Below are 23463 nucleotides of genomic sequence, written 5' to 3'. Positions count from 1 at the left end.
AAGACCAGCTGAAACAGGTGGCCATCTGCCTGCAACGATCCCCATGTGTGATGATCGAGCGCAATAAACCCAAAGAGTGTATCACCAACCCCGAGCTCGCCAAAGATCTGCCGGAGCTCTGCAAAGCCCAGCTCGCCACATTTCTCGAGTGCAAGCGCGGTATTGTCGATATGCGAAAGCGGATCCGTGGAAACGGTACACTGAGTACGGGAAAATACGACGAACAATACCAAAAACTCTCTACTGGCGATTTCAATCCCCTGGAGGAAATGCACAAGCTGGACCAACTCAACTCGAGCCAGAAACAGTGATACAGAAAACCCGATCTCTAAGTCCTGTAAATAGAGAAATCTAGCCTATTTAATCCAATTTGGGCACCGTCTTGCCAACCTCTACTATCTTATCTATCAGCTGGTCCACCACATCACTGGACACGATTGGTGAGTTGAAGACCACTCTGAAAAACTCCCCATTGTCCTCGTTGTTCGCGGCGTCGTCCGGGTTTGGAGCATAGTCCACCAGGAACTGTCCGCTCCCGTGCAACCGCGTGGCTATATGTCTGGTCACGTGAGTGCGTTCTGCTCCGGTCAGCTTCTGGTTCTCTGGGTTGTAATAAAAGCACACCTGGAGACACTGGAGCGGCGTGTCGCTGACGACTCTAAACCCTGGAGTCTGGGAGGCCCTTTCCGTAAAATAGTCGGCTATTGCGTAAGCGTGGTCGACTCGCTCTCGGTATCCATTCGTTCCGTAATAAAGCCAGCCCAGGTAAAACTTCAGAGCATCCGCGCGGCGGCCGCAGCCCATGGTTCCATTCGCAAGATCGAAGTTCTCATTATCGTCTTGAGCATTATGGAAAAGATATGGAGCGGATAAGGAATTAGCCTGCGTGAACACACGGTCGTTGGGAACAAGCAAAAACGAGCACGTTGTAGGGACGCCCAGCATTTTGTGCGGATTGGAAGTTATGGAATCCGCTAGATGCGATCCAGCTAGGAGACCAGCTTTGTTCGTGCTGAAAATGGTGTTTCCTCCCCAGGAACCGTCAATATGGAACCATAGGCCGTAGTTTTTGGCGACGGGAGCTATGTCCTCAAATGGGTCGAATGAGCCGAAAACCGTGGTTCCGGCTGTGGCATTCACATACAGTGGAGTATACCCCTTGTTCTTGGTCTCTTGGATGGTTTTCTCAAGCTCTGAGACCAGCATTCTGCCCTTTTTGTCAACAGGTATTTTGAACACGCTATTAGCTCCAAGTCCCAAAAGAATAGCTGCCTTTTCGACACTGTAATGGGAATGCACACTTGTGTAGATAGCAAACTTATGCGTGTTTCCCTTCACCTTGGTTTCTGGAAATAGTAAGCTTCTAGCCATGTGCAAGCTCGTAATGTTAGACCACGAACCGCCGCTGAACGTTAGTCCGCCAGCGTTCTTCCCTGTGAAGCCAAACAGAGCAGCGTATTTCTGCGCCACCGTGCGCTCGATAACGGTCAAAGCCGGTGACACTGTAAAAACATGGGAATTGGTATTCAGCACGGAAAGAACAATGTCCGATAACACACCGATCGGATTGGTCGAAGCGTACAGCTTATCCAGGAAGCCGGGATGCCATGTATTGACCGAATTGTCCAGAATAGACTTTACTGTAGCCAGGAGCTTCTCAGTGCCTTTGCCGTCTTCCCGAAGTCCTTTTTCCAGCGACAGCTTGTCCAAATTTAAAATCGAGTACAGCATTCTGGGATCCTCGTATCTGGCACCCAACGATCTTTTGCCTTCGTCAGTATCTTTGATCTGCTGGATTATGAGCTGAACAGTCGGAATTATAAGCTCCTCCATTTCCTTCGCTCTGTTGGACTCGAGCTGCGAGCTCAGAGTCGGCGAGCTATCGAGGGAATTTTGCGAAATTGTCATTAATAATAAAGATAACTAAGCTAAAATAAATTAGAAAATTAGATTGAAAAAAAAAAAAATAGACTCATAATATGGAGTCTTCTTCTGGACCCTCTGGAGAGCGCGAGTTGGAATCGCTGGGCGTGCGCCTTATGGCCCAGGATTCCTTGGAGAAAGAGGTTGCCGAAGATGCGAATAAGATGATGTTAGAGCGGGAGATTGAGCTGGATCAGAAAAGACTGGAGAAGGCAAAAGAGAAGCAGAGCAAGTTGCAGGGGCGTTTGCGTGGCATGGAGCTCAGAATTAACAACTCGGGAACGCGAATATCGGAAAAACAGCGTCTGAAGGCAGATATTGATCGTTTGAAGCGGGAGGAGTTGCAGCCCTTGCAGGTTGATATACAGGAAATCGAAGCTCGGCTGCGTGAGAATCAAAACGCGACCAATAAATTGGAAGGAGAAAGCGGATCTGAAATGCTTCCAGGAGAAACACAACAGGAATATCTGGTGAGGACGGGAAAAGTGACGGCATTTGGAACGTCGAATGGATTCATCGAAGAGGAAGACACAGGCGTCAAAAATCACCAGGATCTAGTTATCCCAGGAATTGAACTTGCCGATGAGGATGATGACGACGAAGATGCATTGGTACGAAAGAGGAAGATGGATGAAAATTTGGATGATGGTGACGAACGCATGTATAGGGACAGACTGAGACGTTGGACTGAGCGGCGAGCGTCGCTCAGAGCAGAAATGCGGCCAGACTATACAGACGATCCGCAGGTACCAGAGTGGCAGAAACCACACCCCAACAACGCCGATGCCATCCTCAACGACGAATTTAGGGTACCTGGTGACATATATCCGTCTCTCTTTGATTACCAAAGGACTGGAGTCCAATGGCTCTGGGAGCTATATTCGCACAAAACGGGAGGAATAATAGGCGATGAAATGGGCTTGGGCAAAACCGTACAGGTCATTTCTTTTCTTGCTGGTCTTCACTACAGTGGCAAGCTCACGAGACCGGTTCTCGTCGTCTGTCCAGCCACTGTCCTAAGCCAATGGTGTAAGGAGTTCCACAGATGGTGGCCAGCTCTGAGGGTCGTCATTCTGCACTCTATTGGTACAGGAATGACGGGAAAGCGTGTCGAGGATTTTGACGACGAAGAAGACGCCGATCTCGCCAGTCTGCCTTCGGACGGACGTGTCAAGGAGCTGGTTGACTCCGTCATAAATCACGGCCATGTGATTATCACCACGTATGTTGGGGTGCGGATATACTCCAGATATTTATTGCCTGTTAGATGGAACTATGTTGTGCTGGACGAGGGACACAAGATCCGGAACCCAGACAGCCACGTCACTTTGGTCTGCAAGCAGCTCAAGACTCCCAACAGGATCATATTATCGGGCACGCCTATACAAAATAATCTGGTTGAGCTATGGAGTTTATTTGACTTTGTTTTCCCTGGGCGGCTGGGCACCCTGCCTGTTTTCCAGAAACAGTTCTGTGTTCCAATCAATATCGGTGGCTATGCCAACGCGACAAACGTTCAAGTTCAAACGGGCTACAAGTGTGCCGTTATATTGCGCGACCTGATTTCTCCTTATCTGCTACGACGTGTCAAGGCAGATGTCGCAAAGGACCTGCCCAAAAAATCGGAGATGGTTCTATTTTGCAAGCTGACGGACGTGCAGCGCAAACTCTACGAGGACTTTCTCAATTCGGAGGACATTAACAAGATTCTGAGAGGCAAGAGGAATGCCCTGTTTGGAATAGACGTGCTACGGAAAATTTGCAACCATCCGGATTTAGTGGACCTGAAGCTGCGCAAAAAACATCTACGGACGGCCGAGCAGCTGGAGGCGCGCGCAGGAAAGTTACAGGTTGTCCATGCTCTGCTGGATGTGTGGTTTTCGGAAGGCCGTAAAACCCTGATTTTCACCCAGACGCGTCAAATGCTTGACATTTTACAGGATTTCATGGAAGCTCTCAATCATGAGACGGAATCTAAATTTTCTTTCATGCGAATGGACGGAACGACGCCGATATCACAGAGACAATCGATGGTTGACCAGTTCAACACAAATCCCATGTACAATGTGTTTTTACTCACCACCAGAGTCGGCGGTCTTGGTGTCAATTTGACGGGAGCCAGCAGAGTTATCATTTATGATCCCGACTGGAACCCGTCTACGGACGTCCAGGCAAGGGAGCGTGCTTGGAGGTTAGGACAGAAGAAGGATGTGGTGATATATCGCTTGATGATGGCGGGGTCTATAGAGGAGAAGATTTACCACCGTCAAATTTTCAAGCAGCTGCTGACCAACAAGATTTTGAAAGATCCAAAGCAGAAACGGTTTTTCAAAATGAACGATTTGCATGAGCTATTTACGCTTGCGGAGGGCGAAACGAAGTTCAACTCGCGCAACACAAAAAAGAGCGAGGACGACTTTTTACAGGTTTCTAAACTAAAAGGTGTCTCTGGGTTGCAGAAGTACGAAGATGGTGAGGACGAAGAAGGACATATTGAGGACAAAGATATTATGGCTGGTCTGATGGGAAACAATGCTTTACGGTCTGCTTTAGAGCATGAGAGCGTTTTGAACCCTTCTTCGTCGTACAGCTTAATTGATAACGAGGCCTCGAGAATTGCCAATGAAGCCGTCAAAGCGTTGCGGGAATCAAGAAAACTGGCTCGTCAGACCCGAGTCAACGTTCCAACCTGGACAGGAAAGTTTGGAGAGGCAGGCAGAGAGGTCGGACGTCCGCGAAAGCCAGGTCTGAGCGGCGCTTCCACGCCAACTGGGAGGTCACAATCGCCCATGGTGTCTTCTAGCTCGATTTTGGACAATATCAAAAAACGCAAAGAGTCATCACCGAAACCAAAAATCGAAGACACTGATCTTATTGCTAGATTGAGCAACTACATGGCTGGCCTGAACGATTATTTCAGCACCTCTGCTGCGGTTCTTGACGAGCTGAAGATTGACGTCTCGAACGAAAAAACAGTCAAGGTTGTGAGATCGATGCTCAAATCAATTTGTAAATGGGATAAGGAACGGAAAGGCTGGGTACTAAACGAGGAATTTAGATAGTGTATCTTAACAAACAATCATACATAAGATGAACCACAATGACATAATGTTTTCATGAATTTCTTTATTTCTTGGTTCCCAGGGAGTAGTCACCAGCTATCCATCTATTGACCATGGCCAAAGAGCTTTCAGGCTGGTCGTAGGGAACCATGTGTCCTCCATCAAACATTCTAGCGAAGGTGAACTTGCCAGCGTTCTTGACCTCGCCGACCTTGGTGCCATCCTTCAACGTGAGGTTGTACAGCTCTGCCGCTTCGAAGTCGTCGTGTCCGGACCATGGGAGCTCATTCGACCAGGCTTGGTTTCCGAGCCAGTTGCAGATGAAATCTTTGTCCCCTGCGTAGATCAAAACAGGAAGACCTTGCTCCAGCAGGTTGATAACATTCTTGTGGTATGGTTTCATCCAGTCACCAGCGAACAAGAAGTTTCTGTTCACATCGAAATTGCACGACTCGTAAGTATCGACCTCGGCACCAACTTTCTCCTTGACAAAGTCCTGGTTCAAATATTGGTCAATGTACTCCATGTCTTTGTAGCATAAAGTTCCCTCGCACATCTTTCTAACATCGTAGACGTTTCTGCCGGTCTTTTGGAATGGACCAAGTTGGGCGTTGTTGCAGTAGATGGAGGCCGGGACGCAAGAGAACACAGACTGCGAACTGTAGCACGATTCGATCAATGACAAACATCTAGGCAAGGTCTCCAACATTCCTTCGCATTCAGACTCGTCCAGAGTTGGCTCATAGCCACCATCAGTCGAGCAGGCCATTCTCTCGTAGTATGGGTACTGGTTAAGCGGGTCGGTCAAACCGTTACCAATCAACACCGAGGTGAGGTTGAAAGATCTGTCAGCATGACTGAGAATCTCGGAAGCAAAGACCGGTATGTAATGGCCACCATAGGACTCACCGGCAATGTGGAAGTCATTTTTCAGCAGGTGCGGGAATTGCTGGTAGAACAACTCCAAAAAGGCATAGACATCTTTACCAGCTGCAACCGTGTTAGAGACAGACTTGGAAGAGTATGAATATCCAACATTGACGGGCTGGTCAAGGAAAATCACAGTGGCGTTCGAGTTCCACGAATATGGGTTATTGATTGGCTTGAGATCTGGACCAATGGAAGCAGAGCCAAGTTCAAAAAGCATTCCAGTCAAGGAAGAGCATCCTGGACCACCGTTCAGCCACAGAATCACAGGATCGTTGGCTGGGTCATTTCTGGACTCAAACATCCAGTAGAAGAAATGCTTATCCTCGTCCTCGATATCCAAGTAACCAGAGTACTGTCTTGTGTGGTCAAGTCCCAATGCTCCAGGGTCTGTCTTCTTGACTCTCAGCTTATAGTTGGAGAACTTCTCATTGAGAACATTGAAGTCCCAGAATTCGGCAGGTTTCTTCGTAATTTTGACCACAGGCTCTGACTTGAGCTTCATACTCCTGACGGTATCTGGGAACTTAGCCTCCATTTCATTCCAAATCTCCCTCAACTCTGGAGAAATGTTCTTGGATGACTCGCTCACAACCTCAGATACACGGTCGAGCAAAGACTTGCCCTTCTCCAAGAAAACGTCGCCAAAGCTGGAAGACATCTGGAGAGGGTGTTGCCCCGCCGTATCTTTTTTTATGGCAGCGGCTTGCGCCGACCCAATGCTTGTGGCCACTAGGGCCAGAACAGACATTGACAGCTTCATTTTCGGAATTGAAATATAGCAGAGTTCTTTTTTTTGGCACGATTGCTAGGATAAACTGATGAATATAAATGGGAAATATATTATCTGGGAGGCAAAAATTGATAACCAGCCTCGGATAAATAAGCTGCTGTCTCCACGACCGATAAGAGCTTCGGTAGGTGGTCCTCTAAAAATGACATTTACAATATTGGCCCCTCTTGAGCTCGCGACAGCCATTTACCATGCTCCTTCTTGTTTTCTGACTCTTTCTCCAAACTAGCCCTTATCGTCCTAGGTAGCTGCTACGAGTATGGCATGTTGCGGTATCTGCATCCGTACACCACGTCGTAGAAAAAGTAGTAAAAAAAATACACCAAATAAAAATTCAGACAAACTAATCATACTAGACATGCTGAGGCTGTGGAGCTGTCCTGTGCCCAGAACGCCGAAGCTGTGCAGGCAAATCACACCTTTGAGAAACCTGCACCTCACTGGTTCCATCCTGCAAAAGGATCAAGAACAGAAGAGCAAGTACATAGAGAAACTTCACCTAGACTCAGAACCCATCAATTCTCAGGAAACCGATTCCACCTACGAGTCGTACCAGAGATTCCAGGCGATGTTCATGGGGATTATGGTTATCATTGGATCGATAGGAGGGTACGAGTTGTATAGAAACTGGGATTTTGTGAAAAGAAAAGTGGTTGGAGATTCTTACGATATGTCCAAATTTGAAGAAGTCTACGCCCAGATTCAGGCAAAGCAGGAGAAAAAGAAGAACAAGATTGACACACTCAATGCCACTGTGAGCAATCCAAATTCAAGTGACGTTCCGGGACTGTATATATGCGGAGATAATTCTACCCAGATGGTTTCTACTGATCCTAAAGTCAAATTCCAGTCGGTGCTGAAGCGTCTCGACATTTTCGACAATATGCTCGTTCGGGATGTGGCTTTGGGAGAGGCCTCTGGTGCTTTGATTAACGAAAAGGGACATTTATACCAATGGGGTGCAGGATTCGGAGGAAACTCGTCCAAGCCAACGCTGAAGGGTAAAGATTTGGTGAAGGTGAAAATCAGCAATGGACTGGTTTACGCTCTCACGAAACGAGGGGAGGTTCTATTCTTACCCGAGAGCGCAAATGAACAGCAACAATACAGGGAAAAAGATAAGGGATGGCTTTTTTCTAGTACCAGAAACTACGGCAAGTTGGCTACCAGCAGACCGATCAAAGACATTGTCGCTGGAAAAGAGCATTTGGTTCTTCTAGATAATAGAGGATTTGTCTATACTGCGGCTACAGGTCTCGAGCGATTGAAGAGATCGTACGGTCAGTTTGGTCTTCCTGAATATTCTCAGTTTGATGAGCCGCCTGTCCCAAACGAGCTTCATGAGGTGACTCTGCTGAACCGCGTGAGAGAAAATGATATTTTAACCCAGCGCGAGATCAAGAAAATTGCCGCTGGAGATTACTTCACCGTGTGTCTGGACAGTCTAGGAAACATTTGGGCTTTTGGCAAAAACACTTACGGTTCTTTAGGCAAGGAGGTCAGTTACAAAACTGAAATTGTGCCATACCCATGCAAAGTGGAATTGGTCAGCAAGAGGTTCAAGAGAAGCGATCTTCCTCAGTGCATCGACATCGCCGCAGGTGGAGATACCGCTTTTGCGTCTTTCGTGTCTTCGGACATTTACGATCTGTTTGAACATAACTTGAAAAATTCCAAAACTTTCAATTTGAGCATGCTATCAGAGCAGCAGAAGGAGTCTTTGGTTCACTTTGCGTGGGGGCACGGGTTGAAGGGCGAGCTTGGAAACGGTCGTTTTGTGCATGGCCAGGCGGAGCCAACAAAAATTCAAAAATTGAACGATATTCGTGAATATGACGAGAGCAAGGGAAAGTTGGAGGTACTCGGCCTGCGCCAATGGAGTGTTGGAAGCAACCATGCCGTAGCTACACTGTCTAACGGAGACGTTTATGATTGGGGAGACAATGAATTTGGACAGCTTGGAAACGGTAAGCGAATCCGGTCTGGGGTGCCGACCCCAATTCCTGCGCTTTTAGAGCCCGGAAAGCCTTTTGTTAGGAGTGAGAATAGCCGTCTACAACTAAAGGCCACCAAGAAGTACGAGCAAGTGGCCGTGGCCGGCCCAAGCACCACTGCTATATATTACAAATGTAAATAGGAATATTTATTCAAAAATACGCAAAATTAAAAAAATTATTTTATCGATGATCGTTGTATGGTCCGAAGAGCCAGAGCAAATACGCCAGTTTATCTCGGGCGAAGAGTTTATCGAGACCGAGGATCACTTCTATGAGGTCCTGCGGTTCCTGAGCCGACATCATCTTGGGTTTGGCAGGTACAACAAGAACGATCCGCAGGCCTACCAGGTGGTGGTGAAGTTGTTATGGGAAGATGGTAAGCTCAATACTGCCCATAGAAAAGTGTTTCAGGATTATGAAGACAATTTACGACAATGCGGGCTGATATATGCTATTAAGATGCCATATAGATGGACTCTTGTGTGGGTGAAAATCCACAACAGCAAATATGTTGAAATACATCAAATCGACTCGAAGCCCCGCGAGATCGGACGGCTGAAAGAGACCCAGTTGGACGAGATCAAGCGCAATATCTGCCAGATGCTGTTTTTGGAGACAACCGATGATTTGGCGTCCAGCTTCCGGTACTGGATGCCAGTGATGGAGGACGAGAATCTGAGCAACGAGGCCTTGCTGATCATAAACTTGAAGCAGATTTTGGAAGGCTACCAATGGCATGGGTACGGGGTTAAGTGCGAGAACATCAAGTTCAATTACCACAAACTGCTCACAGGATTCAGCGACCTCAGAAGAGCTTTCCATACTCATTTGGTGGAAGGCAGTCCCGAGCCGCAAGAAGTGATGGAAGTGCACGCGAAAACGCCCGAACCGGGCAAGAGGCCACCGACCGAGGATCTGCCTTTGCGCAAGCGGACTCGGCGCGGGGGCGAAGAGGAACAAACTCCGAAACCGAAGGAAGTGAAGGAAAAGGCGGTGGATACCGTGATCCACGAAAATCAGCCGTGCTACGTGACCGTAGAAAATCTGGAGCAGATTAAGCAGGAGATCAAGTATGACCCTAAGAAATTGAAGCAGATGGTGAAGGATTTCCAGACGAAATACGAGGAAATCCAAGCGAAGTTCTATTCGAGATGGGCCAGACAATCCGGCTCGAACGACGTGGACGAGGAGGACGAATCGAGTTTCTCGATGTATGGTCCGACTCAGGCAGAGTACGAGATTCTGATCTCGCAGGAGGTTGTTGCCACCAAGACGCTGCTAAAGAAACTTTCTCACATGGACATATTCCCAAATCAGCAGCAGATGCGGGCCATCTCAAACGCCAGACGGTGGATCAATCAGCGGTTCAAATACGACCCTTCCACGAAGACAGTCCAGTACCTGCGTGACTCTAACGTGGTAATACCCGACTACCTTGATATTCCATACATCGTCATAGCCACTCACCTCCATTTTGACTGCTTGCCGCCGTTGTTAACGTACAATCATGTTCGACGAAACTGGTACATCTCTAAGAAGACCGTGGACTACATCATTGCTCAGTGCGAGTATTGCAATCACTAAGTCTTATCTAATGATGCGCGCGTGCGATTGGGGCGTTTGGTACTCTGTGGAAGGCTTGCGGAACTTGCGCTGTCTAGAATATAGATTTTGATGAATTGTACGATTAGGGATGATAGGCGTAGCGAACTCCTCTGCGTCGTGTTCTTCAACTCCCGCTATATCTGTCTCATGCATAACTTGCTCTTCTGTTCTCTCGCGAGGCGACTCGGAGGCTGTTTGTGACTCAGAGCTTCCAAACTGGGGCCTCGTAAGAATTGTCTGGTCGTGAACATGATTCTTATCAGACAGCAGCTCTGCAAGACCGAGGTCTTTCCAGTTTAGTTTCTTGTGTTTCTGGCGCATCCTATTTGCATAAGACGAGTTGAACATTGGGTTTGCGCCGTTGATTATGTTTAGATCGCTGTCTTGGTCTTCTGCCGACGCCAAAAACTCCTGGAGAATATTATCCTGTCCGTGGTAGGCCGTAGAGTTGATTTCGATGTCATCGAACGGCAGCCTGTCAACGTCCCACTTCTCCTGAAAGATGATATGATGCGGCTGTTTCATGTGAACATACGAATACTGGCTATCTTTGGACATGAATGAACAAAAGATTAGGTCCAAAAAAATATTTTTGATTTTAGATAGGACATTTGGCAGTAGGCTTTCGAAAAATTGTGCGATATAAAATAAAAGAGGATTGTTTGCACGACGATTGAGAAGACCAGAGCCCGAAGACCGCATTGTACTCATGCCGCTGGAGGCCAAATTGTCAGGAAACGTACGAAACGGACGAAATCCTCTTTTAATCCCATCGCTACGCATGGATCAGCATTGGCATTTGCTGATCCTGCACGCTGTCGAATGATTACCGATGTCAGCCATGAGAAGCTGCGAGCTGCATCTTGATGGCAGTACTCATACTGTCACCGGTGCTTGCTGTTAGACATTACCTCATCTCTATATTAAGCATTTCCCACTGGACTGTGTTTGGTAGCAAACATTTGCCATATTGTTTCTCGCAATACAGCAGAGCAGCTATCCACTTGGGGAAAAAGGTCTGGATCACGGGTTTCGTAGGAACCGTCAAAGTTATTTTGCGCACCCAACTGAACCAGCATCAGTCGACTTGGTGTGAGAATGTCCATAGCTAAGGGCGATACAGGCCGTCTTTTAAGAATTGTTATGGCGGTATGCAGAGATTATTTGACTCGGTCTTGGAATCATCATGCAAAAACAACGCTGGCCACCAACAGAAAGGTAACGAACGGTTGACTGAAAGAACGACTCGCTGGGGTACGTGCGCCTTATTTGGTAGCCCGTATGCACCCTTATTCGCTGCATGGATAAACCTAATCTGCATTTGAGTTCAGAATGTAAAAACTCACTTCGTCCAATTCAGTGCCCATTAACGACGATGACCAGATACTTATCGAGTTTCTTCGAGCCTTGGTTTTTATGGATACCCGGATTCCAAGTGCCAAAGCTAAAATTGGAATTGCATGCTACCATGCAGCTAGATTTTTTGTTTACGCGCTTTTGTGATACAGTTTGCTCCCAAGTCTTGGGTACGACGCAGATGTCCTCAATGATAGGCTCAGGGATGTCCAGCTGGCCAATCCTCCAGTTTCTTTCAAGGCCTTTAACCTGCTTCGATGGAACTATCAACAGCTAATTACTTTAGCCTCTCATGTTGAGACATGCGGTCGCACGAGTGAGCGAGACAATTTTCTATAGGCAAGAAGCACTACATACTGCTCTCATCCTACCAAGTTGCGGCAGCAAGATTCCAGAAATCTCGCTTAGTAGAGTTTTCCGCTAAATGAGTAAAGAACTTCTGGAAGAATCCCAAGCTACCCTTCCCAGACATAAGATAAGAAGACCCAGTCCTGGGATGACCAGCGGAAACAGCATATTCTTGAAGCTTTCAGGCTCGGAAAACACTAAATGCCTCGTAAGGCTGACAATGGCTCCGCTTGGATATTCAGCCAACCGAAAACGCAGTATCCAGTATCATTTCGCTCCAGATTATTTCAAGAGCGGTCTCAAAGACAATGCTGCTGTTTGAAAGACCACTTTGCTTTGCTTCCACTGGAAAGTAGCAGCTCTTTCAGCTTTTGGCCGTTACGTGACATAATAAGCTTTCGAATTTGTTCTATGCCGCTCTTCAGATATGAGTCACTCAGGAATCTAACTAGCAAATGTAGACGGACTAGGAATTTTGGCGGTTTGCCTGCTTTCTTAAGAATCTGATTATGCCATTGTAGCCATCTCCACAATATAATTGACAATCCAACCCTGACACCTGAAGGCATTATATAAAATTGGGCTTGTTTCAAATTAAAATTAGTTCTAATTTCGCTCATCTTGATATGAAGAACGGTCTACTAACTTTATACCTTTGCTTGGGTGCTGCCGCCGCCAGAAATGTGTTTCAGGGGCTTAAAATAAACGACATCGACTCTTTGGAGAAAGAACTGGAGCTCAACAAGCGGGATGGCAAAAACGTCGTCTCGTTGGAACTGAGCGAGGCCGACTTGGGATTGCTCAAAAAGGAGAAGAGAGACGGCAGAGCATATTCTGGCTTGCAGATCCCATTTGAGATGTCTCAGCCGGAGCTGGAGGATGCTCTGATGCCAGATGCCAAGACGGGTAATCTGGCTACTGCTTTGACGCAAATTCAGGATGTTTCCATCTTCTCGTCGTATATTCGCGATATGGTGGACCTGTACCAGAAGTGCGACGACACCACGCAGTTCAATATTAACTCGCAGAGCGACAACATGCTGTTGATTTTTGCGCCAACAAACGAGGCCATTACCGAGCTTTCTGAGAAGCCGTGGCAGTTCCCAAGACCGGTGACCAGGGAGTCGGACGCTAACGACGAGGCGTCGAGCTACAACCTCAGGCATTTTGTGGAGTCGCACGTGGTCCAGGGCTCGAACGTGGCAGACTTTGCCAAGGAGGAGGTTGTTTTGAAGTCGCTGAACGGCAACCGGATCCATCTGCGCAACACCGACACCGGTTTCGAGCTTTCGTTGGAAGACGTGGACGAGTGGCTGCCGATCCGCAAGATCGAGCTCACCGCGAACGGCGCGCTCCTGCTCATCGACAAAACCCTATCGTGGCCGCACAGAGGCTAGTTTTCGCAGTTTAGGTTATGGTTTTATGCAAATGATTATGCATATTGATATACAAGTAAAAATTACGCCGCCGCCGCGACGCGAGTGCACAGATCCTCGAACAGCGTTTCCTTTCTGCGGAGCTTGTCCGCAGAGACCTTGCTCTGTGCTGCGAGCTTGAACGCGCCCGTGCCGATGTTCATCGTCTGGCCCAGAATAATTCTTTCGGAAACACCTTCCACCAGATCTTTTTTCATGTAGAACGCCGCGTCGAACAGGTGGTCGGTGGTTTTCTCGAACGAGGCCAGCTGCAGCACCGAGTCGCGCATCTTGGCGAGCCCGAACCGCGTGATTCCCAGCACCTCGCCCTTGTACGTCATCACGTCGCCGAGCAGCTGGATGTGGCGCGGGTCGACGGCCATGCCGTGCGAGCCCATGGTGTAGTCGATCTCGGAGATGATGCTGGCGCGCGCGGCCTCGATGCCGAGCACGTCGAAGATCTCCAGCACGTGGTTCGTCTTGGTTCTGTGCGCCACCACGCCGTCCGTCGCCATCACCGCCTTGAGCCCGTAGCCTTCCACCAGCAGCTCCTTCTTGCCGTCGTCCTTGACGTTGATCACCGCGCGCGAGATGTCCGGCAGACCTTTCACGACGACCTTGGTGAGCACGCGCTTCAGCTGCTGCATGCGGAAAAACAGCGCCGTGCGCTCGAGCCGCTCGCGCTCGTCGGCGTCCTTGACCACCGACGACTCGCGCGACGACGCCGCGCGCGCGGCCTTGCCTGCGTCGGCGCCCGTCTCCGACACAAACACCTGGATCTTGTTTTTGCCGACAATGGCCACGTCGCCGCGCGAGATCTTGAGCTTTGGCGCGTCCACGATCGCCGTCGCGATCTGGTCGATCGTCAGCTCCAGCTGCAGCCGCTCGATCGTGCGCAGGTCGATCTTCACCTGAAGGAACGCCTGGTTCTCCTTGTACACGTCCTCAATGAAGAACGCCACGTCCTCGAGGATCGTCTTCTCGATGCGGCCCTTCACCACGCGCGCCGCACGCTCGTCCTCGTCGTTGACCAGCACCGCGTTGATGATCGGCGTCGAGATCACCTTCGACGCGTTGATGATCTCCTTGATCCGCGGCACTCCGAGCGTCACGTTCATCGACGCGACGCCCGCAAAGTGGAACGTCTTGAGCGTCATCTGCGTGCCCGGCTCGCCGATCGAGTGCGCGCCGATCGCCCCCACCGCCGTGCCGGGCTCCACCTTCGCTTTCAGGTACTTGTGCAGACACAGCCGCAGGAACTCGCGGATCATGCTCTCCGACACCTTCGCCAGCTGCGTCACCACGCGCTCCCGCTCCGGGTCCGTCGCGGGCTGGGCGTCGCGGCCCTCAGGGGCCTCCGGCGTTTCCAACAGCGGGTCCAGGCCGCGCTGTTCCCGCAGCCTGGCGATACTCCGGCACTTCGACTCGATGTACGCCCTGATGGAGCTGTAGAAGTCGCGCTCGGCATCGTGCCGGTCGACGTACTCGATCCGCTCGGCGTCGCGTCCTGCCACGGGCCGCCCCCGGTTGTCCACGCGCACGAGCCGGTCGCTGAGCGGCCGCAGCACCGAGTCCGCGATCCGCAGCGCCTCGTACGGATACAGCCCCCTCTCGCGGTGGTCCAAAGTCACGTTGAACGCGTGGTCCCACGTGCGGTTGAAGTTGACCGGGCGCGCGTCGCCCTCCATGTCGAACGGGTCGAGCCCGTCGCCGCCGTAGTTGAACTGCACAATGCCGTTGCTCGAGTTGCGCACGGTCTCGTCGTAGCCGGCACTCAGGTCCTCCATCGACTTCATCAGCCGCCGCGAGGTGTAGCCCGTCTCGGCCGTCTTGACGGCCGTGTCGACGAGCCCCTCTCTGCCAGAGATGGCGTGGAACAGGAACTCCGGCGGACTCAGCCCTGAGAAGAAGGAGTTGCGCACAAACCCTTTGGACTGCGGCGACTTCGAGTTCTTGAGGAAATGCGGCAGCGACCGGTCCTGGAACCCGTCCGGCACCCGGTGGCCAGAGATGATCTGCTGCCCAACAACGGCCACCATCTGCGACACGTTCAGCGTCGAGCCCTTGGACCCGCACGTCGCCATGATCAGCGGCGCGTTCGACTTGTCGAGCTCCTTGATACACACCTCGCCGACCTCCTCCCGCACCTTCGACAGCAGCCCGCCGATCTTGGCCTCCAGCGTCTGCTCCTCGTTGCAGCCCGGCTGCGTCTCGAGCTTGCCCGTCTTGAACAGCGTGATCAGCTCGTCGCACTTGCGGTACGCCATTTCCACCAGCTCCTCCTTCCTGTTCTTCAGGTTCTCGCCCGGCGTCACGTCGTTGATGCCGATCGAGAAGCCCCGGTTGCCCAGATACCGCGCGCACAGCTTGGCCATCCTGTTCATCGCGTTGGCCGCCTCGTCGGCCCCGTAGTCGCGCAAAATCGTGTAGAAGACTGAGTGTTTCTTCCCGTCCCCGAGCGTCGACTTGTCCATCACGCCCGACAAGATCTGCGAGTTGCGGATCACCACAAACCCGTCGTTTGGCGACATCTCGCTCGGCATGCCTGCCGGCGGTGGCACAAACGTCTTATTCTTCGCGTCCAGGTTGATCAAAACCTTGGACTGTCTGTTGGGCCGGATTAGCAGACTGAACAGCTGCTTGCCCGTCCACATGAACGCCGGCTTGAAGATCGCCGGGGGCGGGATGTCCACGTGCAGCGCGCCATCAGACATCATCGCCAGCATCTGCGTGAACGTGGCGCGGTCGTAGAACGAGTCCTTGTTCGAGATCAGGTACGAGCCCGTGATGAAGTCCTGTGTCGCCGCGATGATCGGCTCGCCCGACTTGGGCGTCAGCAGGTTGTTCTTCACGCCCATCAGGTTCATGGCCTCTGCGCGCGCCTCCTCCGTCTGCGGAACGTGTAGGTTCATCTCGTCTCCATCGAAATCCGCGTTGTAGGGTGTGCAGACGCACTCGTTCAGCCGGAACGTCCGCCACGGCCGGATCTTGGCGAAATGCGACATGATCGACAGTCTGTGCAGCGACGGCTGTCTGTTGAACAGCACAACGTCGCCGTCCTCGATGTGTCTCTCCACCACGTCGCCCACGGCCAGCTGTTTGGACAGCTTATTGCGGTCGCCGTACCGCAGGTTCCGCTTCACGTCCTCGTGCTTCTTCACCAGGTAGTTGGCTCCCGGGTGCACATCGGGGCCGTTGATGATCAACGCCTGCAACTTGGCCTTGTTGTAGCGCGTCACGCGCTCAGGGTACGTCAGGACTTTGGCCACGCGGTCCGGAACGGCCACCTCGTCGATGCGCAGGTTCGGGTCCGGACTGATCACGGTGCGGCCTGAAAAGTCCACTCTCTTTCCCGACAAATTGCCCCTGAACCGGCCCTGCTTGCCCTTGAGCCGCTGGCACAGGCCCCTGATGGGCTTGGCAGACTTGGTGCTCGTGCCACCAGAAAGAGCCGACGGAGACGCCGAGTCCGAGTTGATATACATGGCCACCGCCAGCTGCAGGTAGTCCCACTGTTCCATTAGCGAATTGATCGAAATGCCCTTCTCGATGCCTGCCCGGATCATCGACGACGTCCACACGATCTCGGTCAGCTTCACCGTCAGGTCGTCCTCGTTCGACGTGTTGGTGTCGGTCATCACCACAGACGGCCGGATGCACACGGGCGGCGCAGGCAGGTACCGCCACAGATACATTTCTGGCCGCCCGCCCTTGGACGGGTCGATTCCCAGCAGCTCACAGTCGCTCGTGTCCACCTGTTTAAACAAATTCAGCACCTTGAGCGGGTTGAGGTCGTCGAAGCACCGCTTGAAAAATTTCTCCAGATCAGGGTTCTCGTCAAAAAGATCCTCGAAATCCTCGTCCCATTGCAGCTTCTCGTCCGCGCCCTTCTTGCCAACCCATCGGAACGTGTCGTGGATGATCTTGAGCGCGGCAGGACCCGCTCCGGCAGCGGCTTTCTTGACCACGCCGTTCAGTGCGCCGCACCGCAGACACCTGCGCTGTTTCTTGGCCTGGTCGAGCAGTTTCTTGAGGATCTTCATACGCCGCAGGTTGTCAAGACCGGGCCGTCTGAGGTCGTTCAAAAACTGCCGTTTGCTGGCCTCGTCCAGCAGCACCGCAGAGCAGGTCTTGCAGATCGTCTGCAACACCTGGATGATCGACTTGAAGTAGCCCACGTGGAAAACGGGCAGCGCAAGCTTGATGTGGCCGAAATGGCCGTGGCATGTGTTCAGATTGCCGTGACAGGTGGCGCACTCGCCGCTCTTGGACGAAATACCCATCTTGGTGTCCAGGGCGCCGTTCGCCACAGGAGCACGGCCGTGGTCCAGATCAAACAGGTTGCGCGTGGCCACCTCCACCTCGCTCTGGGCAACTATCTCTGCTGCCGATAACGCGCCAAACTCGATCCCAGAAATGCATTTGGGCGTGAAATCAACAACAGTTTCTTTCATGCGTTTTATATGGATCTGGTAAAATTTTTTTAGTGCAGATTCTGGTGCTTTTAATATGGAAGCACAAACTCGTAGATTTTAGTTCAGCTATTTAGTAGGGCGGAAACCGCTCCTGCATCTCGAACACCGCCTTTTCAAAGCCCTTCTTGTCCAACAGCATCAAGCTCAGCTTCGGATCCACCCCGAAGTCGTTGAACACTCTTCTGGAGTCGGCCTCGATCGTCTTGTTGGTGTAGTCAAAGTAGCCGTGGTGCTGCGCGTGCTTCTCCAGCACCTCGTCCTCGTAGTGGAAGTAGTCAAGCGTCTCGGCGGGCACTTCGGCTTTCTTCGATTTTTTGGACGACGGAGCGTCCTCCATCTCCTGATCTACTGTCGACGTAACCAATTTGTACACTCTCGAAGGAACGAGATAGAAATCGAAATTGTATTCGGTAGCAGCATTTTCGGCCTTCTCAATTTCTTCTATCAGCATCTTGTACATTGGAGGCACGGTTTCCACAGGCATGTTGATGAGTCTCTCGCTCACGACAAGTCCCACGCGCGACTTCGAACTTCCCGACAACAGCTGCCGAAGAACAATGTTGAATTGTGGTTTCTTGTTGGTCTTTTCCAGCAGGTACTTCACCAGCGCTTTGATCGAAGCGGCTTCCAGATTATCGGTCAGGTTGATCACACTGAGCACTGAAAAAGGATCCGACTCCTTGCCGTCGGTCTTAATAGTCGAACCCGCATGGCCCTCGGTCAGCACCATGTCTGCTATTTCGGACAGCGAGAAAAAAGCCGAGTCTTCTCCAAACAATTGTCTCAGGAAGTTCTTTGTAGCATGGAAGTCGACCTTTGGATTTAGGTCGAAAAAGTCAAAGTCCACGTTGATCATCTCCTCTGCGCCTTCCTCTTCCTCTTCCACTTCTTCGTCTGTCGACGAGACGTCGATATCCGACAAGTCGTCGTTTTCCAACTCCTTTTGCGATCTTTTGGACATGCTTACGGGGACAAACTAATTTTTTCGATTTTTTTGATTATTTTTTTATAATTTTTTTTGAGCCGCATGTCTCTGCTAGGATACGCCAGTGACTCTGACGACGATGCCAACTTGCAATTGAGGCTTGCCTACGCACCTGCTATAGAGAGCCGAAAGGAACCAGAAACTCAGAAACCAAACGGAAAACGGACAGTCACAGGTTTTATTGAGACAGAAATGATGGACAGCTTACAGTTCCAGAGAAATAAAAGATTATACGAACAGGGCCCACAAGAGCCAGAAAACGGACAATTCAAGTCCCGCAAACAGCGTGCAAAGGAATTGAAAAACCGCCGTAAGAGTAAAGGTGATCCAGGCGAGTTGGACGGAGAAAATGCGTACAGAGGTCCGTGGGCCAGCTATAGCGAGAGCGAAGGCGATGCTGAACTAGAGCCCGAAGAAGCGGAGGCGGCATCGGAAGCCGCATCCGGGAGCGAGCCAGAGGAGGAACAGACTGTTGAAGAGACCACCACGTTCTACGGTGGCTCGCAATATGACTATCTCGGGAGAACGTATATGCACGTTCCCAACGACGTGGAAACTAACTTACACAAGGAGCCAGGAAGCCAGCGGTGCTACGTGCCGAAAACGAAAATACACACATTTGCCGGACACGCGCGAGGTGTCCAATGTCTGCAGTTCTTTCCTAATAGTGGCCACTTGCTGCTTACTTGTGGAAACGACTCGTCAATCAAATTATGGGATGTATATCATAAACGGAAACTGCTCAGAGGATTCTATGGACACATGAAGCCCGTGAAATGCGTCGCATTCAATTCCTCGGGGTCTCACTTTTTGAGTTGCTCGTATGATGAAACAGTCAAGCTATGGAACACAGAGACCGGTGAGTGCGAATTCAAGACAAAATTGGATGGCATTCCCAACGTTGTCAGATTCATCCCCGACAATGATAACGAGTTTTTGGTTGGCATGTCCAATAAAAGAATCGACCATTACGATATGACAACTGGCGACGTGATCCAGTCGTACGAGCACCACACAGACGCGGTCAACAGTATCGAATTCATCAACTATGGGGAAAATTTTGTGTCCTCGTCGAGCGACAAGTCGCTGCGAATCTGGGAGGTCAAAGTCAACATGCCTGTGAAACTCATAGCCGACCCCAAACAATTCTCCATGCCATATTTGAAAGTTCATCCTAAAGGGTTTGCGTTTGTCGCCCAATCTTCCGACAACACCATCCAAACATTCGCAGCCAGCGCCGAAGAAAAGTTCAAGCGAAACAGAGACAAGACGTTCACTGGTCACAACTCAGCCAATTACTCCATCGGATTACAGTTCACGCCAGACGGGAGAACGCTGATGAGCGGCGACTCGCACGGATTTGCATTCTTTTGGGACTGGAGGTCCACAGAGCTGATCTCCAAACTCAAGGTCAGCTCCAAGCCGATAACCTGCATCGATTCACATCCCCAAGAAAGCAGCATGGTGGCCCTCGCAGGAGCCGACGGGAAGGTGTATTTGTACAATTGATGTGTAATTTCCTCATGCATAGAACGAAACAGACTTGTTCTTTCTCGACTGCACTTCGCTGATACCTTCCACGAAGTCCTCGTGCTTAATGACAGATTGTCCGTTTCTCAATGCAATCATTCCTGCCTCCACAGTCACGGCCTTCAGCTGTGCACCGTTAAATTCGTCTGTAGATCTGGCCAGTTCTTGCCAGTTGACGTTTTCGTCACAGGTCATCTTTCTTGCGTGAATTTGAAGGATCTGGGCTCTGGCCTCCTCCGAAGGCAGCGGGAACTCGATCTTCCGGTCCAGTCTACCAGATCTCAACAAGGCAGGGTCCAAAGTATCCACTCTGTTCGTGGCAGCTAAGACCTTGACTCTGTCGTCGGAGTCGAAACCGTCCAGCTGATTGAGCAACTCCAACATGGTTCTCTGCACTTCTCTATCACCCGACTTGTCAGAGTCGAATCTCTTAGTTCCAATGGCGTCCAGCTCATCGATGAAAATGATAGTTGGAGATTTCTCTTTGGCCAGCTCGAACGCATCCCGCACCAGCTTGGCTCCGTCACCAATAAACATCTGAACCAGCTGGGGAGCAGCCAGTTTCAGAAATGTAGCATTCGACTGTGCGGCACATGCTCTGGCAAGCAATGTTTTGCCTGTTCCTGGAGGGCCATACATTAAGGCGCCCTTAGGAGGCTTTATTCCTAGGTTCTTGAACTTCTCAGCCTGCTGCATCGGCAGCACAACCGCCTCAACTAGCTCCTCAACCTGCTTATCCAGTCCTCCGATGTCCGCGTAAGTTTCAGTAGGTTTTTCGTCCACCTCCATGGCTTTCACTCTGGAGTCGTATTCTGCAGGCAATTGATCTAGGATCAGATACGAGTCCTTATTGACGCCGACCAGGTCACCAGGCTTCAATTTCTCTGGCTCAACCAGCCCGATCAGCGGCAGAAAAACAGTTTGTCTAGTGGATGTCTTGATAACGGCGGACTTACCGACTCTGGCAGCGTCCAGATCGACGTTGGCGCCTTCCTCGTTGGCTTCCGCTTCGGCCTCCATATCCAAAAGCTCGACCACGTTTCCCACCAAGTACGGGAGCTGCTTGTTATTCTTGATTTTCAGCTTGTTGTCCTCGATCTTTTGAAGCATGGCGATTTTCTCGTGCTGGAGACGAAGCAGCTCCGATCTGAACAAACGGATCTCGTTCTCCATCATTTTCGTTCTATTAATAATGTCGCCCGTCGACAAGTTCAAGATCTCTTGGTCGATCTCCAATTGCGGGTCATTCTCCAGCTCCTCCAGTGTCGACATGTTGGCAAATATTGTGAAAATATTATTTTCTTCGCCACCCATGTATGGTCTCGCGTCGATCGACGCATACTGATGTCAACGAGCCCTTACAACCCATACCGGTTGCAATGGGCCACCAACCTCTACTGACCACTACTACTGTATCTTGTGATAGCATGAATGCAAGTCTTCAGGGTCTTTCCTATATAGCTTTGGCCTGGTAAAACAAACCTTTATTTCTTCAACTCAGCACTGCTCGTTAGTAATCGTCTTTCAGCTCTGACTTACCTCAACTTCTTGGTGAAATCATCCTCATTGTCGTCATCGTCCCAGCTCTCGTCCCACAAATGGTCTTGCTGGGTTGCTCCAAGCGACTTTTCGTCCGTCCAGTCTGGTTGTTAGTCTAATACAAATCCGTGCCCCATACTTACCGTCTTCGGGAAAATCTTCAAATTCATCATCCTCTTCCAGAGTCTTGACAGACTTGGATGGCTCCTTGACGGTTTCTGCTTCAGACATGTGCGATCTATTAATTCTCGTCTGTTTGTCACCTAACAAATAAATTTAGATATCAAAAATCTTTCTATTATTTTTGCCCCTCCATTTATGACCTCTCCTTATGTCTGAGCCCAATATTCGTGCATCGTTTGCAGATAACCGCCGTCCACTCTCCAAAACAAAGGGACAACTGCTTAAAATGCCGCCGGTGATCACATCCGCGCTGTATACGGCATTCCCGTTTATCTACATACTGGATAAGGTACTTGCCTTTTTGACCTGGACAAACGATGATCCTTATACCAATTTTATTGTCATTGCAATATACATCACGGTGGTCAAGTACTGGACGGTAGTGGCGTGCACTGTATTGCCGACGATCATAGCTTTGGGCACATGTGCTATGCTGTGGTTCCTTAAGACCACCATCGAGGACTTGCGGTCGGAGGCGGCTCCTCCCACAATCGAGGAAATTATCGACACGCTTATCAACATGCAGGCACGGTTTAGCTACTTTGTAGAACCGTTCAGCTATTTCGGGTCCTTGTCCGGTTCGGACTATTTCAACATAGGATTTAGCCTTATTGCTATCACCCCTTGCTACATCTGGCTAATGACCCGAATTTTCACAGTCAGATCATTTTTGCTTGTCTTTGGCGTCATATGGCTGTCCTTCCACTCGTCTTGGTCAGTTGCAACCCGACATCTGCTGTGGAGAAGCATCGTGATTCGGAAAATCCTTACATTTGCGACTGGTCTTAAATTCTCGTTAGTCGATAAAAACATTGAACTGACTGTGCTGAATGACTTCCAAATTTCAAATGTAGGCACAGGAAAGATTGTTGAAATCCATATCCTCCAAAATCAGCGAAGGTGGCTCGGAGTCGGTTGGTCCAACACCCTGCTTCCCTTCGAACGCGGACCTTTCACCACTGAGAATTTAGAGAAGTCGTGGAACTCTCTTGAAAGCTTCCAACTCCGAGAGATCACACAGGCAGCCTGCCGGTGGAGATGGCTGGACGCGAATTGGAAAACAGATAACTCTTTTGCCCCAGGCGAGGGCTGGATCTATTACAACAACAGTTGGAAAGACCCCTCAACCAAAGACTCGCTCACCAGTTTCACACGCACCAAACGCTGGATAAGGCGCGCACTTGTCATCGTCGAGGACGACGAAACCGCCTAGACGAGTTGCCTCTGCTACGCGGTGTAGAGATGTTGGTGTAGAGATGTGCTGTGGTTGCGATCGTTCCGCACCCAATTTCTACAGAAAATTTTCGACAAAAAGTTGTCGTGTA

At 50.4% G+C, this 23463-nt stretch overlaps 14 protein-coding genes across 14 annotated transcripts; 8 read left to right on the top strand and 6 right to left on the bottom strand.

The window, feature by feature from the left end:
• Positions 1–50: 50 nt before the first annotated feature.
• Positions 51–311, top strand: KL911_004582 (uncharacterized protein; the record flags this gene model as incomplete). Its single annotated transcript, XM_043199889.1, has 1 exon — positions 51–311. One exon carries the CDS (start codon positions 51–53, stop codon positions 309–311), a length of 261 nt encoding a protein of 86 aa, XP_043052778.1.
• A 49-nt stretch (positions 312–360) lies between these two features.
• Positions 361–1908, bottom strand: KL911_004581 (uncharacterized protein; the record flags this gene model as incomplete). The annotated part of the gene is made up of 1 exon (XM_043199888.1): positions 361–1908. One exon carries the CDS (start codon positions 1906–1908, stop codon positions 361–363), a length of 1548 nt encoding a protein of 515 aa, XP_043052777.1.
• A 71-nt stretch (positions 1909–1979) lies between these two features.
• Positions 1980–4985, top strand: KL911_004580 (uncharacterized protein; the record flags this gene model as incomplete). Its single annotated transcript, XM_043199887.1, has 1 exon — positions 1980–4985. One exon carries the CDS (start codon positions 1980–1982, stop codon positions 4983–4985), a length of 3006 nt encoding a protein of 1001 aa, XP_043052776.1.
• A 64-nt stretch (positions 4986–5049) lies between these two features.
• KL911_004579 (uncharacterized protein) lies at positions 5050–6675 on the bottom strand (the record flags this gene model as incomplete). The annotated part of the gene is made up of 1 exon (XM_043199885.1): positions 5050–6675. The coding sequence occupies one exon, from the start codon at positions 6673–6675 to the stop codon at positions 5050–5052; it is 1626 nt and encodes a 541-aa protein (XP_043052775.1).
• A 388-nt stretch (positions 6676–7063) lies between these two features.
• Positions 7064–8842, top strand: KL911_004578 (uncharacterized protein; the record flags this gene model as incomplete). The annotated part of the gene is made up of 1 exon (XM_043199884.1): positions 7064–8842. One exon carries the CDS (start codon positions 7064–7066, stop codon positions 8840–8842), a length of 1779 nt encoding a protein of 592 aa, XP_043052774.1.
• A 46-nt stretch (positions 8843–8888) lies between these two features.
• KL911_004577 (uncharacterized protein) lies at positions 8889–10286 on the top strand (the record flags this gene model as incomplete). The annotated part of the gene is made up of 1 exon (XM_043199883.1): positions 8889–10286. One exon carries the CDS (start codon positions 8889–8891, stop codon positions 10284–10286), a length of 1398 nt encoding a protein of 465 aa, XP_043052773.1.
• A 3-nt stretch (positions 10287–10289) lies between these two features.
• KL911_004576 (uncharacterized protein) lies at positions 10290–11090 on the bottom strand (the record flags this gene model as incomplete). Its single annotated transcript, XM_043199882.1, has 1 exon — positions 10290–11090. The coding sequence occupies one exon, from the start codon at positions 11088–11090 to the stop codon at positions 10290–10292; it is 801 nt and encodes a 266-aa protein (XP_043052772.1).
• Positions 11091–11607: 517 nt separating this feature from the next.
• KL911_004575 (uncharacterized protein) lies at positions 11608–12333 on the top strand (the record flags this gene model as incomplete). The annotated part of the gene is made up of 2 exons (XM_043199881.1): positions 11608–11870; positions 12093–12333. 2 exons carry the CDS (start codon positions 11608–11610, stop codon positions 12331–12333), a joined length of 504 nt encoding a protein of 167 aa, XP_043052771.1.
• A 304-nt stretch (positions 12334–12637) lies between these two features.
• KL911_004574 (uncharacterized protein) lies at positions 12638–13408 on the top strand (the record flags this gene model as incomplete). Its single annotated transcript, XM_043199880.1, has 1 exon — positions 12638–13408. The coding sequence occupies one exon, from the start codon at positions 12638–12640 to the stop codon at positions 13406–13408; it is 771 nt and encodes a 256-aa protein (XP_043052770.1).
• Positions 13409–13470: 62 nt separating this feature from the next.
• Positions 13471–17880, bottom strand: KL911_004573 (uncharacterized protein; the record flags this gene model as incomplete). Its single annotated transcript, XM_043199879.1, has 1 exon — positions 13471–17880. The coding sequence occupies one exon, from the start codon at positions 17878–17880 to the stop codon at positions 13471–13473; it is 4410 nt and encodes a 1469-aa protein (XP_043052769.1).
• Positions 17881–17971: 91 nt separating this feature from the next.
• KL911_004572 (uncharacterized protein) lies at positions 17972–18862 on the bottom strand (the record flags this gene model as incomplete). Its single annotated transcript, XM_043199878.1, has 1 exon — positions 17972–18862. One exon carries the CDS (start codon positions 18860–18862, stop codon positions 17972–17974), a length of 891 nt encoding a protein of 296 aa, XP_043052768.1.
• A 66-nt stretch (positions 18863–18928) lies between these two features.
• On the top strand, positions 18929–20395 carry KL911_004571 (uncharacterized protein; the record flags this gene model as incomplete). The annotated part of the gene is made up of 1 exon (XM_043199877.1): positions 18929–20395. The coding sequence occupies one exon, from the start codon at positions 18929–18931 to the stop codon at positions 20393–20395; it is 1467 nt and encodes a 488-aa protein (XP_043052767.1).
• A 12-nt stretch (positions 20396–20407) lies between these two features.
• KL911_004570 (uncharacterized protein) lies at positions 20408–22186 on the bottom strand (the record flags this gene model as incomplete). Its single annotated transcript, XM_043199876.1, has 2 exons — positions 20408–21737; positions 22095–22186. The coding sequence occupies 2 exons, from the start codon at positions 22184–22186 to the stop codon at positions 20408–20410; spliced, it is 1422 nt and encodes a 473-aa protein (XP_043052766.1).
• Positions 22187–22286: 100 nt separating this feature from the next.
• KL911_004569 (uncharacterized protein) lies at positions 22287–23351 on the top strand (the record flags this gene model as incomplete). The annotated part of the gene is made up of 1 exon (XM_043199874.1): positions 22287–23351. One exon carries the CDS (start codon positions 22287–22289, stop codon positions 23349–23351), a length of 1065 nt encoding a protein of 354 aa, XP_043052765.1.
• Between the last annotated feature and the right edge of the window lie 112 nt (positions 23352–23463).

Source organism: Ogataea haglerorum, assembly GCF_019207285.1.
Source record: "Ogataea haglerorum isolate 81-453-3 chromosome Unknown 81-453-3_NODE_14_length_230722_cov_96.824488, whole genome shotgun sequence".
In the NCBI taxonomy this organism is placed as follows: domain Eukaryota; kingdom Fungi; phylum Ascomycota; class Pichiomycetes; order Pichiales; family Pichiaceae; genus Ogataea; species Ogataea haglerorum.
The sequence above is the reverse complement of the archived record's forward strand: the minus strand, read 5'-3'. Positions and strand labels throughout refer to the sequence as shown.